The following is a 16,684-nucleotide window of genomic DNA, read 5'->3' as shown; positions in this document are numbered from 1 at the left end:
AGCTTAGAAAAATCTCTGGTTACTGTGTAGGAAATGGATTTGGAGAGGACAAACCTAGGGACAGGGAAACTAGTTAGTGAGGAACATGTTACACTCATATAAAAAGAAAAGACGCTGGCTGCTGGAGTGTATGTAGTGGTAGTGAGGACAGGGGAATGTGAAGAGGCTACACAGAGGTCAGAGGTAAAACCTATTAGGTGCATGTGTGGTGGGAGCAGGAAAGAAAGGAAGAAAAGGATGCTGCCCAGGTTTCTGACCTGGTGAAACTGGTGACTGGCCCTGGTATGATGGGAAGGGGTTAGGGCCACAGATGTGGCTTTGGACTCACTGAGTCTAAAAAGTCTAGGTGATGTCCTGTGGGAGGGGCTATGAGAGCCTGTAGATGCTTGGGAGTTGCCAGTGCATAGCCCTGATCTTACCAGGCCTGCAGCAAGCCCATGAAGACAGTAGCAGAGGGTCTAGGAACCCCTCTAAAACAGGAGGGCAGGGAAGATGAGAAAAGCCAGAGCACGCAGGACCACACTGCAAGGTAAGTGGCAAAGGCACAAGACCAGAACTGAGCCCCTCTGACTCCTCCACTGGCAGAAAGGATGATCAATTGGGAAGGGGGCAGGCAGGGTGTCTCAGGGAGAGGAAAAAGCACCAGGACATACCCTCCTCCACCATAACTGGCTTCTACAGGCTGTCAGCTGTGTTCTGGCAAATTCTTGGACAGGGAAAGTATGGCAACTACTGGTTTAAAGAACAGCTGGAAGGAACTCTCAACAAGATTCTTTCTTCTTTAAGCATGTCTCAGAAGCCTCCAGCATAGTTAGCAGAGGAATCAATGGCAGTCTCCTGTCTACATCCTTACCCAGTGCTTTGGGATCACATACCCCATGCATCCATTCCTGTGCTCCACCCCCTTCTGTACATATCTTCAAATGAGTTTCAAATGCTAAGGAAATAGACCAAGTCTGTTTCAGACATCAAGTCCTGTGGATACTGTTTCATTACAAGGAGTCCATCTTTCTCTTTCCAGGATAAAGCCTAGAATGATTTAACTGTGGCAAAATTAGCATGCAATTTGTAAGTCATTACAGTGCAAAGTATGTGGTAAGAACACTTTATTGAATAAACCTGCTGAGTATAATTTTCCCAGGAACTAAAAAAGGGAAACCTCTCTGCAAGGCTCTCCTCCCTCTTTTAAAATCCCTGCCAGTACCTATATAATTATGTCTCACTTCTGACGGTCAGAAGCCAGGCATCTCTGTACATTTAACCAAGAGAAGCCAGAAGGAACCAATGAGAAGTCAGGACATCTTCCCAATAATAGGGACCTTGGTGTTTTCTGGGCTTGATGTTGTTTGGGAAGTTAGGTGAAATCTGCTGAGACAAGCATCCTGGATATTTACAGATCACGGAGAATTGCTGCTCACTAGAAGAGTCTAAGAATTACACACCCTTTAAAAGTTCAGGTCAAATCTAGTTAACCAGGAGCCCCGAGGGCATGTCCAGATACACTGTGGCTCTGGAATCGAACAGTCACTGAACACAATATGAAAGCAGTGGGCCATTGCCCCAGATGTGGGAGTCTTTGACGGTCACAGATTACTGCAGTAATGTGATTCAAACCAAATGTGTGTAGAACTTATCAGCTTGTCCTGTAGACTCTTCTAAATAGGAGTGTTTTACCTTGGTGAACACTGCCACAGGTAGGCCACAGAATCTACAGAGATGTCCTTAGGTATTTTTGATGATGGGGCTAATCATAGAGCAAACAAAAAAGAGATTAAAAATGAGAGTTAAGGAATAATGTAGAAAAAACCTGGGACGTTCAATTTTCCTTAATACCCAGGGACAAATATTAATTTCATCTCATGAGTGATGGTCCTTCCTTTAGTGCATATCGGTCACTATATAAGTGCTGAGAAAATGATGAACAAGAGAGATCACAGCCCCAGAGACAGACAGTAAACAAACAAATACTTAGAGGTTATGAAGGGGCCTTGGAGATGGGGGTGACACCACCTTACATATGGTGATCACTGAAAACTCTGAGGAAGTGACATTTAGGCTGAGACCTGAAGGTGGAGGGAAGCACCGGCATGAGAAGAGCCAGGACAGTGGGGAGAAGCAAATGCAAAAGTGCTAAAGCAGGAAGGAGTGCACAGTGGCTGGAGAGGACGCTAAGGAAATAGGGAGCTCAGATCCTGTATAATGTTGCAGTACTAGGGGAGTTAGAAAGTATGTGTGTATGTAAGGGTGATGGGGTGCAGAGTCCTTAAAGAGACAATGAAAGGTTCTCCAGCCATGAGCTATGTGCCAAGCCCTGTGAAACAGCCTTCAGGTGTTATTTCACCAAATCCCTCCTTTTGTGATTCCCCAAAGTACACAGGTTGGGACATGCATCTTAGAAAGAAAACACACTGAAAAAGAAAATAAGATAACTTAAGCTATCTGTCCATAGTCAGCAGAAAGAAGCCGGGCTCTAAAGCCCATGTTCCCCTTCTCACCCTCTGCTCCTGGGGTTTTAACTTCCCACTCGCTCCTCCTTTGCTCCTGCTCCTCTTCAGTTAGAAATGCCTGATGCATTTCTATCTTTTAACGTGTGGCTTGAACCTTGCCTCATGTAAGAAACTGCTGAGGGTGCCCCGGGCACAGTCAACTGCTCCCTGCTTCCTGGTTGCCTCTAGCCCTTGTCAGCAGCTCCTGGGCCCCTTCTTCCACAGGCACTTCTAACTCTCACCCCCTGCCAGCGGCTGGCCCAGTGCCTCGCATAGAGCAGGCGCCTGAGAAACATTTGCCAAATGACTGGATTCTCTCCAGTGAATCTTGGTCAATTGTGAACCGGGGCCATTTGCATTGTACCCATGGAAGTCTGAAGTGTGCGGGGAAGATAGGGGCTCTGAAACACTAAAACTGTCAATACCTGACTCCCCATTACCTGGGTCAGTATCTGACCCTGTTATCTAGGGTGTTTTCTGTTGCAGGCTTGGTGAAGTGTGGAAGTGTGGGAGATATTTATTCATTACTGATCTGACAGTCAATGTCATCAAAAGCCTGAGAAATAAGCATTCATTCGAGTCAACAAATATTTGCTGAGTTCCCAATGGGTGTAGGACATCCAAGTTTAATGGAGATGAGGTGGGGTGAGGCACAAATTGTTTATGACTTAAGAGAGAAGAGTGCATGAAGGAGAGGTGAAAAAGAGGTCGTTTTGTTCTGAGTCACTTTACACCTGCCAGGCGGCTGCATCTGCCAGGACGGAGCCCAAGTGCTGGCAGAGAGCACGGCTCATAAATGCATCCCTCACCCCCCCCCCCCCCCCCCCCGCCCTGTCTCTCTGAGCAACACTGAGGCTGCTGAGCACTAATGGCCTTGGAATGTTTGCCAGTGCCCAGCAAAATGGCCTTGGCATCAAGGAGACAGATGTTTGTCGGGGAATGGCAGGAGCCCTGGTGCCCAGGGCACACAGCAGCTCTGTGAAGGCTGGGGGAAGAGTGGCTGCGGCCATTACTCTCCGTCAGTGCTAATCAATTTCACACCCTCTTCAGTGCTGATAATAGATAATCTTGTGGGAAGCGGGCCAAGTTTCCTAACAGCCACATGCAAGCTGCTCCCTCACGCCCAACAGCTTACTTGGTCTCCATCAGAAAAACGTCTACTCCAGCTTCCCCTCAAATGAAGTCTATGATGGTGCCAACACTCTGGTCTGTTAGGGGGACTCCTTCTGGGACAGATGGCAAGGAGGATACCCTCAGGAGAAGGGCTGCCTGGCTAGCTTAAAAGCTGTACAAGAACGACAAAGGAAGCTAGGAGCGCCAAGCAGCAGCAGCAGTATGCTTTACACTTTGTCTTTATAACAACCCCAAAAAGGAAGTGTTATTTCCATTTTACACATGAGACAAAGTTTAGAGATCAGCTCATTTGTCCAAGGTCTCAGAGCTAGGACATGGCAGAGCTGGAATCCAAATCCAGGGATTTGTGACTCCCCACTCACCTAACCTTTTCTTGGAGGTTGCTGTTCCTCTGATCAACCCCTCACTGCACTTTAATCCACCCCACTGCTAAAGCTGGCAGGGTTACCAAAGGATGTACACTTGAACCTGAGAGACAACATTAAGTTGAAGGGATCACCTGAGAGATCACCTTTGCTGAAACCATGTTATAGCTAAGAAACTGGCTACATGAAGCCTGGTGACAAGCCATGGCCACACAGTGACCAAGAGATGGTACCTGCTTAAAATTATTAGGTTCCCTCAACTCCCAAGTGCTCTTCCTATCCCTGAAAATCTCCAGCAGGCAACACAGGTCCTCTGTCAGAGCTGGAGTTCTGTCTTGTGGCCAGTTCCCTACAAAAGTCTCAGGAAATTTCAATTTCTTTCTAATTATCATTCAGATGAAGAGAGAAAGAAGACATTACTCTGGGACTTAAATAGGCACTAAGTGTCCAGCACACACAAGTTACTGTAAAGGGAAGAAAAGATGGAAAAGGAAACCCTGTCAAAGAATAAAATAAAGGGGGCGGGAGAGTAGAACAAAAGAAATGGGTTTGCCACATGGTAGCATCTGAAGTCCAGCCTCAGAATGCAGAGTCTCTGCTTTTTCTTTTCTTTTCTTTCCTTTCCTTTTCCCTTTCCCTTTCCCCCTTCCCTTCCCTTCCCTTCCCTTCTCTTCCCTTCCCTTTCTTTTCTTTTCCTCTAAAGATTTATTTACTTATTTATTCATGAAAGACACACAGAGAAAGAGATAGAGAGGCAGAGACACAGGCAGAGGGAGAAGCAGGCTCCATGCAGGGAGCCCAACGTGGGACTCAATCCCAGATCTCCAGGATCACGCCCTGGGCTGAAGGCGGCACTAAACCGCTGAGCCATTGGGGCTGCCCGAGTCTCTGTCTTTCATCTGGTAGGAGTATCACTGTATAAATGAAGAATGTCCCAGTCAGTCAATTCAATCAATCAACAAACATCTGAGGACTTACTAGGTGGAGGGAAATAACGAGAACAGTAACCACAGCTACCTGTCCACCAGCATTCATAAATGAAGGTATAGCTTGTGAAAGGGGAGGGGTGGATACGAAGGGGTGAAGAGAAGCAAGACACAGACCCCAGGGTCACTCTCTCTTCCCAGGCTCTGGGCTCTCGCCTGGCCTGAGGGCAGATGCTAGTGTCGCTCCCTGTGCACGTGGCCCCACCCCATAGCTTCACTGCTCTGACAGAGCCAGATGCAAGCAGGTGCTGGAACCGGCTCTCCCACTGATGAGGGTCAAAAGCCTCCAGTGCATCTTTAAGGCAAGAACGAAAAAAGAATGGAGTGATATAGTCGATAAAGATCACAAAGAAAATGAAGTCTATTATCGACTTTGAAAAAAAGCAAGGAAAGGATCCTTCGGCAATGTGACCAAAGACTGAGGAATGTCTTATGGGGATGAGAATACAGACTGGACGTTAAACAACATGAATGCTTGTCCTGATGAAGGTGATAAGTGAGAAGGGTAGAGGCCAGAGATGGCAGAGAACAAAATGGAAGCAGGTGGAAAGTACAGAAGGCAGGACACCAGCACCACAAGCACAGCTCCTCGAAAAAAAAACCTGACAGGTTTCGTCTCCCTCAGCAGCCACGAGCAGAAGCAGTTCGGGTAGTCCTCTGAAACCTGACATGCAGGCTTTGCTGCAATGCATCTAAGCATTTCTCTGGGTCTCCAGTTTTACATCCGTCAATGAGAGACCTCGAACATTCCTTCTAGTCCTCATGCCCTGTGATCACCCTCTCCCTCGGTGCTTCCCTTATGGCTGCAGAAGCCAGCAGGAGTGTGAACCAATATGGACTCTGCTATCTCTGCCAACGTGGTACCAAGTCACAGCACTGCACTTGGCCAGATTTTCTGAGAGCAGCTCATGTCAGGGGTACTGGTGCTGTCCCCCAAACCCCCGGGGCCAGACAGGGATCAACCCAACACATCCTCCCTCTTTAATAACTTGCACTGCTGTTAGAAGAGCAGGTATAACCACTGGCAGACTGTTACCTGCTGTGCTCTAACAACAGGTTAGGTGGCACGGGAGGGTAGACGACACCTGTACCCTTGGCCTGTCCTGTGGGCACAGAGAAGGTACAAAGGGACCCAAATGGAACGCAAGTCAATAGCCAGCAGAAGATAGGCAGGGATACGTACATGTTTTTCCCCTTCAATCTTCTTGTCCGCCACCTGCATTGCGTCCAGATACTTAAAATGCAACTCCATCAGTCTGTCAACCTGAAAGAGAGATATTTCAGACATGAGTGAGAAGGAAAAAGAATACCAAGGCAAGAGAACAGTGGGGCTCCCATTCATCTCACTGTCACTCTTTACAATAGGAGACCCACTCTCCCACTTCTAACATCAGGGATGAGCTCTGCTTAAGGAACACGGAAGGAATAGGTTGAAGAGCTGGGGCAGAACAACCCAACACCTGGGTTGGGTGTGGTGTGAACATGGGCCTATTTCCCAAAGGACGCTGCATTCCCAGCCCTTCTAGGGCTCCTGTGATTTTGAGTTGTTGAAAGCAAATAAATAAATAAAAATTCAAGTCCCTTCTTGCAAAGAGAAGGAGCTTGAAGTTACATACTTGGTATTCACTTAGAACTTTATAGAAATTTCTTTTTTCGAACTGAAACCTTTCATGTTCAGATCCTACCCCAGAGCTGATCTTTTTTTTAAAAAGGTCTGAGTAAAATCTCTTTAGTTGCTTTCGAGTCAGAAGAGAGTACAGGAAAAAAACTCTTTCAGCAACTTAAAAAAAGGCCCTGACTTCTGCTCACCAATAACTTAAAAATCAGTTTTCAAGTTAGCAAAAGTCATACTTCAAACATGGCCTGAGGAACATTTGGTGGGTTTGAAAAAGTTTCATTTTCCCTAAGACTTCCAAAGACTGAACAAATACTGTGAAACCAGCCTAGACTTCTAAACTATCTCTTTACTAGGTTGGCACCATCACGGCTCTTGGCAACCCTGGTATTTACTCAAGAGCTTATAGTGGTTAACAGCAGATGGTGCTTCAACACGGCTTGAGAGTCCAGGAGGACTGTGCCCAAACCCTCTCTGGATAACAATGATGACCCCAAGATCTTACAATCTTACATATTTCAGTTTATGGAGTTTTTTTTTTTTTTAATGGAGTATTTTCATGTCTATTATTTCCTTATACCTTAATAAAAAATCTGAGAATGTAGGCAGGAAAGATAGTGACCTTAATTTTAAAGATGAAACTGAAGCACAGATGTTAAATGTCAGCAGGGTGACACAACTGCTAAGGTGCTCTGTGCCTAACCTCATGACAGCCTCTTCCCTGTGCTATGCTGCTTAGTGAGGCTGGAAAAAAGCTCTGACGCAAGCTCAGAGAGATAGTCATAAACCTCTCTCCATAGGATGACGAGCTTTCAGCCTTACCTTGGACATGGGAAGGAAAGAAATCATGGTAAGTCATAAAAGGGGCTTTGGTCCTTGATTTTATTCATCTAGAATGAGCTAACTCATGAGGGTGGCGTGACTATGGTAGACTGTGATCATGGACAAGTGACATAATGTCTCCAAGCTTCAGTTTCCTCATCTGCAAATGTGGACAAAAGCCATACAGAAGGTAAACCCCACGGTGCTGGGAGAATACATGCAACAACGAAAAGAATCTGCTGAGTCTATCAATCCACAGGAATTATTAAATACATGGTGGCTCTTGTTACTGTTAAAACTCTTATGGTTTGGCCTGCTAAATCACAATGTGAACGATGCATCTAATCTCATTCACGTGATCATTCCCTATCCCCTGGGCCACTGAGGACAAGTTCACAGAATCTTATGTTCACACCAGTATCTTCCATCGCTGCCACCTAGGAAGGCCTCATTTAGTCTCCCCCTCTTTGACTCTTCGATATGGGAATTAATGTGTCCATTTCAAAGACAGGGAAAACGAGGCTCAATGTGGCACACATGTTGAAAAGAGCAAAACCAGGTTCAAATTCAGCTATCTGAATCCAAAGCCTACAGTTCCTGATCACTTTGCCATGCTGTGCAACCTCCGACCCAAATCCAAGTTCATCCCACTCTCATTGGGTCTAAAAATCTCCCTAAGATACTAGTTGCTGCTGCCCTAAGGTGCTACTTCTCCCAGAAGGATGTATGTGGAGAAGAGAGGCAGGATCACCAGAAAAACCTGAGACCCAAAGCCATGCCGGCAGATATTTTAGGGCAGGGGTGCTCAGCTCAGCACCTCCTGGATTGCATCATGAAGAGCACCGCCGCCCCCCCTCCCAGCCCCAGCCTTACCGCACAGCACGCACACCCACCTTCTCACTGTCATTTTCAGTGAATTTATTCAGAAGCCGGGTTCGCTGCTGCCCTCTCAGGTTCCGCAGGAGGGAGGCCAGGATCGAACAGACATGCTCTGGGTTGGGAAGGAGAAAAGGGAACATGCTGTGATCAGAGCGGTAATTATTACCTCTCTTCAAGCCTGGTCTGGTTCTATTGGAAGAGGAATAAGTAGGCCTTCCCTGACTGCTGCTATTGATTAATAAGACAAGAACTTAAATTGTGTCATTCGAAACCTGATCTTCACATGCTGCACAAGAAACGTATTCAAAAGGGGTGATATCCTCAAGGACAACTTGAGTGAGTGAATCAAAACTAAGTTAGAACTTCTTGTCTGCCTGGAATTAACTGATTTTTATTGTCCACAACAGAACCTTAAACTACTGCCCCATTTATAGAAATAACCTGCAAACAGAGCATGAATGTCAGCTCTGAGATGAGTACATAATGAACAAACAAGGTGTCTTCAATCATATTCTCAAATCACCTCATCATTTCCCCAGGTAAAAATCCCAGAATTAAGTAAGAGACACGATAGGGTGCCAGGGTTATCACTTCCATTCTGGTACAGCTAAAACTCCTTCAAGTTTGAAAGCAGCTGGCCAGTAAGTACTTCAAAATGGTAACAATGCTTTTCGAGTTCAAATAACCCCCAGGCTTCTATTATGAACTACTATTTTTCTACCTTGGGAAGAAGAGGGTAATTGAAGGGTATATTATAGGCTTTAGCTGTGAAGAGATTCTTTTCTTTAAAAAGAATTTTTAAAAATCAAGAATAATGACCTTGAAAAGGAAGCGGTGAAAGTCTAGTCATGGAGAAATGGCAGAGTGAAGTTTATTTTGAAATAATGCCCACAGTGTGGGCAACAAATATTCTATTTGAAAAGTGACTGACGAACATCTTCACATGTCAAACCTCCCTTGAGTTCTCAGAAAGTCACCAATTAATTAAAGCCACCGGTAAGCATGCACCACCATAGCAGACAGGTGTTTCTCTCTCACTGTGTCAGATGCATTCCCTGCCTCTTCATGTCCCTAGTCCCCCACTGCTGGCAGTAGCCTGGCACCCTACCGTCTATCTACACTCATCTTTCTGGGAAGCCAGAAACTAGTCCCACAACTATAAAAACCATCTACATGCTGACGGTTCCCAAACTTGGGTCTATGGGTCAGTCCTGTTCTTTGAGCAAAGACTCGAGTGTTCACCTTTCTACCTGCTCTCTCCACGTGGTTGTCAATAGGTCGTTTAAACTGAACGTGTCCCAAATCTAGCTCCTCATCTTCCTCCTCAAACCCCTTCCCCAGTCTTTTCCACCTGGTTAATGGCCATCAGGTTCTCTAGTTCCTCAGGCTGAAAAAGGAGATGTCTCTTATTCTGTCCTTTTTCATATGTCCCACAGGAAACCTTGTCAGCTTTACCTTCAAATTATGCCCAGAATCCCACTTCTTCCTGCTGCCTTCACTGCAGCTACTCAGGTCCACACCACCATCATCTCTTGCTTGAAATATTCAACAGCCTACTAGTGGGTCTCTGTTTCTGCCCTTGCCCTCTCTGGTCTAATCTCTAAGAGCAGTCAGAATGATCCTTTAGATTAGAACCCAAAGTCAGATCCCATCATTTCTCTGTTTAAAATATTCTGTGGGCTCCCCGACTCACTCAGACTAAATGCTGTTTCTAACGTCAGGCAAGCTCATGGTCTGGGGCCTCTGTACTTGTTTTTGCCACCTAAGATACTCTTCATCAGCTTACCTGCCTGGCTCCATCTTCATGCTCAGTTTTACTCAGCTATCATTTTCTCTATGAGGCTCTTCCTTGCCCCCATTAAAAGAGAAAAACCCACCCTGACATTGCCTAGTTCCAAATCTTGGCTTTATTTTTCTCTTCAGCATGATTACCTTCTAAAACATTGTTTTATTTATTTATTTGTTTAGTTAGTTCATGATCTCCCTTCAATTAAAATATCAGCTACTCAAAGGCAGGGATTTCAGCCTGCTTTTTTTTGTTGGTATATCCATCTCTGGTCCCAAAACAATGCTCCAGGTTCACCCCAATAATCTGTGTGAAGCTGAGACTGAGGTGGTACAATCAACATCTTGAACAAAGTGAAGGGGGCAGAGAACAGGGAGTAAGATGGGGTGAGAGCAGAAAGTGGGAGAGTGGACAGAACAGGACCTGTCTTCACAGGAAAGCAAAAAATGTCATGGAACCCAGGGTAAGGATAGTGAACCCAACAGCTCCACTCAGGGTAAGAAAGTAGAACAAGCAAAGGCCATTTTTGGAGGCACATGTCAGGGAAAGCCCTCTGACCTCTGTGCATGCCAAGGAGAAGAGACAAAGGCAGAGTAGGGGACATAATCAGTTCTACAATCTTAGGCTCTGATCTCTTCAGCCGGTGAGCAGTGTGGGACAGGCCATAATCAATGCAGTGAATTCTAACAGCTCAGTTCTGAAAATTTGAAATAACTCAGCAATAACAACTGGCAACAATCTCCACCTGTATACAGGACAATCTGACAACCACAGAAGAAAAAGAAATTAGCGAGAGTTCTCATAGATTATCTGAGCCAAATCTCTCATTGAATAGACAGGGGGAAGAGCCAAGTGACTGGTCTAACTGGTGAAAGAGGCAGAACTCAAACTTCAGAATACTCAATCATTCACCAACCATTTTTGTGCTTGACAAGCACTTGGTGCTCAGGGCCTCCAAACAAACAACACATTATCCCTGACCTTGAGGAGCCCCTTATTTAGTGGGGAAACAAAACAACGATTACAGGGCAGTGTGACAAGTCCCATCCTCGAGGGAGGCAGAGGGGACTTGGGGAGCACAGAGAAAGGAATATCTCACCTAAAGGATTCCCACTAGAGGTAACAAACAACGGAAAATTTTCAAAAAGCCCCAAAACAACACCTATGGCTGACTACTAGGTAGAGAAGAGGAGAGAGCATTGCAGGCCAAGGAACAATACATGCAAAGGCCAGCTTGGATAGAGTGTCATATCCACATGGAGGAGGTCGCAAGGCTAGATCATGCAGAAAAATGGCAAGGATCCATCCATGAATTTTAAGCTGGGGAAACACAAGATGAAATCTGAGTTTAGACCAACCCTTGGCACTAAAGTCCTTTTAGATATGAAGATCAGGAAAATGTTTCTCTCTCCTTCCTTTCCTTCCCTCCCTTCCTTCCTTCCTTCCTTCCTTCCTTCCTTCCTTCCTTCCTTCCTTCCTTCCTTCCTTCCTTCCTTCCTTCCTTCATGAGAGAGGCAGAGACACAGGCAGAAAGAGAAGCAAGCTCCCTCCCTGTAGGGAGCCTGGCATGGGACTCCATCCTGGGACTCCAGGATCACGCCCTGGGCCAAAGGCATGCACTCAACCACTGAGCCACCCAGGCGTCCCAAGGTTTCTCCTCCTTCTCCTTCTCCTTCTTTCTCCTTCTCCTTCTCCTTCTCCTTCTTCTTCTTAAGGTTTCTCTTTCTTCTTCTTTTTCTTTTTTTTTTTTTAAGATTTTATTTATTTATTCATGAGAGACAGAGAGAGAGAGAGAGAGAGAGAGAGAAAGAGAGAGAGAGAGAGAGAAGAGAGGCAGAGACACAGGCAGAGGGAGAAGCAGGCTCCATGTAGGGAGCCTGATGTGGACTGGGTCCCAGGACTCCAGGATCAAGCCCTGGGCCAAAGGCAGGTGCTAAACCACTGAGCCACCCAGGGATCCCCTGTTTCTCTTTCTTGATGAATTTTTTGTGCTTATCAGGGTTCCCTCTTTGCTTTGGCTATGAGGAAGCTCAACTATAAGATGCAATCTCTTTTAACGCCTTATTAGTGATTTCCTCCATGATCCACCAATGGATTTTGAAATAAAAAGTAATGGGGGTGCCTGGGTTGTTCAGTTGGTTAAGCATCTGCCTTTGGCTCAGGCCCAGGGTCCTGGGATGGAGTCCTGCATCAGGCTCCCTGCTCAGTGGGGGAGTCTGTTTCTCCCTCTTCCTCTGCATTTCCCAGCTTTGCATTGTATGTACTCACTCTTTTTCTCTCTCTCAAATATGTAAATAAAATCTTAAAAAAAAGGGGGATCCCTGGGTGGCTCAGTGGTTTAGCGCCTGCCTTTGGCCCAGGGCGCGATCCTGGAGTCCCGGGATCGACTCCCACGTCAGGCTCCCGGCATGGAGCCTGCTTCTCTCTCTGCCTGTGTCTCTGCCTCTCTCTCTCTCTCTCTGTCTATCATAAATAAATAAATAAATCTTTAAAAAAAAAAAAAATAACAGTAATGGATACACATGGTAAATCCAGACTATACCTACACAAAGGTATAAAATTCACTTAACAAATATTTATTAACAAATATTTATTAATATTTGTCTTTTCCTATATTCTTTTCATTACCTTTTCTTCTCTCCCAGGGGGAAAAAAAACCCTACAAGGTATCTTTTGGTGTACATTCTCAGAGGACAGGGGAAAAAATATATCTAAATATATCTAAAAAATAAAAAAAATAAATATATCTAAAATATATATAAAAATATATATCTAAAATGTATCTAAATATATTTTTTATATTTAATATTAAAATATTTATATATATATTTTCCCCATAAGTACATACTTCTTTTTCTAATGGCTATCTAGAATTTCACTGATCTTTTTATCATAATTTAACTAGTGCCCCACTCCATCATGAGTATTTTAGGTGGTTTCCAGTTTTTGGTTGTTTGTTTTGGTTTTGCTATTAGAAATAATGCTGTTGGGGATCCCTGGGTGGCTCAGCGGTTTGACACCTGCCTTTGGCCCAGGGCATGATCCTGGAGTCCTGGGATCGAGTCCCATGTCAGGCTCCTTGCCTGGAGCCGGCTTCTCCCTCTGCCTATGTCTCTGCCTCTCTCTCTCTCTCTCTCTCTCTGTGTCTCTCATGAATAAATGAATAAAATCTTAAAAAAAAAAAAAGAAAAGAAATAATGCTGCAATAAACATCTATATACACAAATTGTGGCATGTATGCTTTTTTTCTGGCATGAATACACTTCTGCATTTGTATCCTTATGGCAAATTACTAGCAGTAGAATTGGGTGAGTCAAAAGGTATTCATATAGAATATATTGAAAGACACTGACAAATTATCTGAACAAAAAGGTTGTACCAATTCTATGTCCACTCTCAGTGTCTCACACACACATAGAATGGAATCAGAATATTATATATATTATTCTGTATAATTGTATATATAATTATATATAAATTACGTATTTATATACAATATAAATAAATTATATACAATATAAATACAATAAAAATAAATTATATACAATATAAATATATTTATTTATATACAATTATACAATATATATAATTTATATACAATTATAAAGAATATCTGTTTTCTCCTATCTTCACTCAGATTGGATACTATCCAACTTAAAAATTATGACAGCCAGCTGGTGAAAAGTGGATCTTCTTCTGATTAGCATGTTTTTGTTCTTAGTATGAACAAGGTTAAGCGGCTTTTCTGATGTTTACTGACCACTTTATTGCTTTCTGAGTGAGCTGCCTGGCCTTACTGCCAATTTGATTTCTATGAGCTCTCTGTAAATTAAGAATATTATCCTTCTGTCATATATGTTGCAAATATTTTCCTCAGTTTGACATTTGTGTTTTGACAAATTCTTTTTCAAAGCTAAGGTTTAGTATCACCATACTGTTTCACTATAAGCAGCTTTGAATTCCTAGTTGAAAGTAAGTAGGGTACAATAATAACTGTCACCAATTGTGTATCTATGACAGTAGGCTTATTTGAGTCTATATATAATTTTCTCATTGAATCCTTACTACTAAGCTAAGAGAAAGGTACCATTCTCATCTCTCTTTTATAAATGTAGAATCCAAGGTTCAGAGAGGTTAATTAACTTACTTAAGGGTCACATCCTTCAGCCAGCAGTGGGAGCTTAGAACCCAAGATGCCTGACCCTAAACAGTAAGCTTTCCTACTATGTTGTTATACGCTTTCTAGATATAAAAGATAATCACCAAAGCTTTTAAAGAAGAAAGATAAAAGATACCAGAAACTAAACCATTCAAAGCCTGAATAATGTGCTTCATGTGGGGCTCATTGTGTCCAAAAGATTGGCACTATGTAAATGTGGATTTAGAAAAATTTTAACAGTTTTAATGAGAGAAAATGAAGTAAAAGGCCATATGGAATAAGATGTGAATAACAACTCCTCTTCTTTTACTGAATTATTCTTTCCAGAAGTGATTTCTACCAGAGTCCAAATAAAGAAGACTGGGTTTTAGGCAGTTCTGCAAATACTGAACCAGAACTTATGAAATTTCTCTTTTAAGCTTGCTGATTAAGATGGAGCAGAAACAGCTGTAAGAGAACATTCTCTCTATCCCTGAACAAGATGGGAGGGTAGGGTGTCAGTGTAATAGTGAGGGTATCAGGAACTGTAATTTTCTCTCCCTCCCTTCCTTCCTTCCTTCCTTCCTTCCTTCCTTCCTTCCTTCCTTCCTTCCTTCCTTCCTTCCTTCCTTCCTTCCTTCCTTCCTTCTTCCTTCCTTCCTTCCTTCTTTCTTTCATTCTTTCATTCTTTCTTTTTTAAGATTTTATTTACTTATTCATGAGAGACACGGAAAGAGAGGCAGAGACACAGGCAGAAGGAGGAGAAGTAGGCTCTATGCAAGGAGGCTGATGCGGGACTCGATCCCGGAAATTGGGATCACGTCCTGAGCCAAAGGCAGATGCTCAACCGCTGAGCCACCAAGGTGTCCCAGGAACTGTAATTTTCAAAGAGGAAAATGTAATATACAGAATAATCATCTTTTTTGGCACTGGATCATATTAGCATGCATTTCTACAGCTCATCCCAGCCTGGAGCAGGAGATACCTTGATCAATTGCAGTGGTATACACTAAGAACAAATGGCATTTACCTATTTGGGATTTTAAGTAAAGAACAAGTTGTCAATTTCAAGAGCCCTGAAGCTGCCTAAGTACCTTCTGTCTTTCTCTCTCTGGGTACTGTGGCTGGGTGTAGGTCACTGGTGCCTGACAGACAGGAAAACACTTTAGCCACCCCAAGTTTTACACACACACACACACACACACACACACACACACACACAGTTTCATTAGCCACTAATAAATGTAGCCTCCCTAGGAACAGATTTCAGCCCACGGTGGTGTCAATTTTTCATGCACCAAGAAGATGAGGAGAGCTGCCGGCACAGAGAGCAGGGGAGATAACAGGTTTATCTGCTGGCCAGCACTGCTCAGCGGCTCTGTCATTTCGACAGGATAAAATGGAGGCGAAGGATGGCTATGGAGCTGTCAACGCAGATGGGGTGGATGTGGTGACTCCCACTGCAGAGAATAACCTCTGAGGCAGGACCCAGGGAGAACAAAACACACACAAGGAATTCACAAAGCTTCCAAGAGGGGAAGGTCGAGCAAATCTACATTTTCAAGTCACTAGGTAGGGAGGTCGGGGTCTTGATGGAGTACTATGGAGCCAGTCTCAAAACACTGTCAGTGTGAGACCCTGCCTGCCCAGTGCCAGGCTCAGCAGTCAGACAACTGGCAGCCTCAGATACTAATTAGTGAAACTGCTTAGAGGAGTGGTTCTGGCCCCTCTTTCCTAGCTCAAATCTCTTTAAGGGCTTCTCAAGGATGATAAGCAATGGGTTAGAGCCCTGGGTATCTGCAAGGGAACTAAAACTTTGAATCTCTGGAGTCAGTCAGAGCTCTGTTATTTTCAGAGCTGGAAGGAGAATTAGAAATCTTTGGTTCAACTCCTCTGGAATTTTGAGTATAGAAACAATAGCCCTGATAAGGGATGTGATTGCTTCAGGTCAAAAGTACTGTTGTGGGCCACCGGAATCTAGATTTGCAATTTATCTTTTTTAAAAAACATGACAGAAACTTTTGAGAATCTGATGAATCCTTATGCATGCTATCCCTTGCAAAACATATACACAAATGTGACATTTCCATGGAATTTCAGAGTGTTCCCATCTCTTGGGGATGGCTCCTTGGTTATGGGCTTATGATCTACTATACCCAGATCAGAAGTGTTTCTAGAATGGCACAAACTAGGCTGTGGCAGTCACTCCAACTAGTGTGTCTTACAGGGTGTGCTGCTTTTGTAAAGAATGATATGGACTGTTTCCCATCCTCATTCTTAAAAAATGGTGGTCAAACTCCCAGGAGGATTTCCTCTCTCTGTGAGGAAAGCTATTTATCCATAGATAAGCCCATTAACAAGCAGGCCTACTAGTGGCCCACCACTGAGAAAGACACATGGGTAGGGGTGCCTGGGTGGCTCAGTGGTTGAGTGTCTCCTTTGCTTCAGGTTGTGATCCTGGGGTCCTGGGATC

At 44.1% G+C, this 16,684-nt stretch overlaps 1 protein-coding gene across 5 annotated transcripts in view; it reads right to left on the bottom strand.

Annotated features, from left to right (window-relative positions):
* Window positions 1–16,684, bottom strand: part of CTNNBL1 (catenin beta like 1) — a 161,378-nt gene that overhangs the window by 20,440 nt on the left and 124,254 nt on the right. For all 5 annotated transcript variants that reach the window (XM_038572282.1, XM_038572285.1, XM_038572281.1 and 2 more), the window contains 2 exons: window positions 8,302–8,399; window positions 6,155–6,235 (listed from right to left, as the gene is read on the bottom strand). In XM_038572282.1, the coding sequence (XP_038428210.1) occupies window positions 6,155–6,235; window positions 8,302–8,399 (179 nt within the window). The remainder of the gene's footprint in view (window positions 1–6,154; window positions 6,236–8,301; window positions 8,400–16,684) is intronic.

Source organism: Canis lupus, chromosome 24 (genome assembly GCF_011100685.1).
Source record: "Canis lupus familiaris isolate Mischka breed German Shepherd chromosome 24, alternate assembly UU_Cfam_GSD_1.0, whole genome shotgun sequence".
Lineage (NCBI taxonomy): Eukaryota > Metazoa > Chordata > Mammalia > Carnivora > Canidae > Canis > Canis lupus.
The sequence above is the reverse complement of the archived record's forward strand: the minus strand, read 5'-3'. Positions and strand labels throughout refer to the sequence as shown.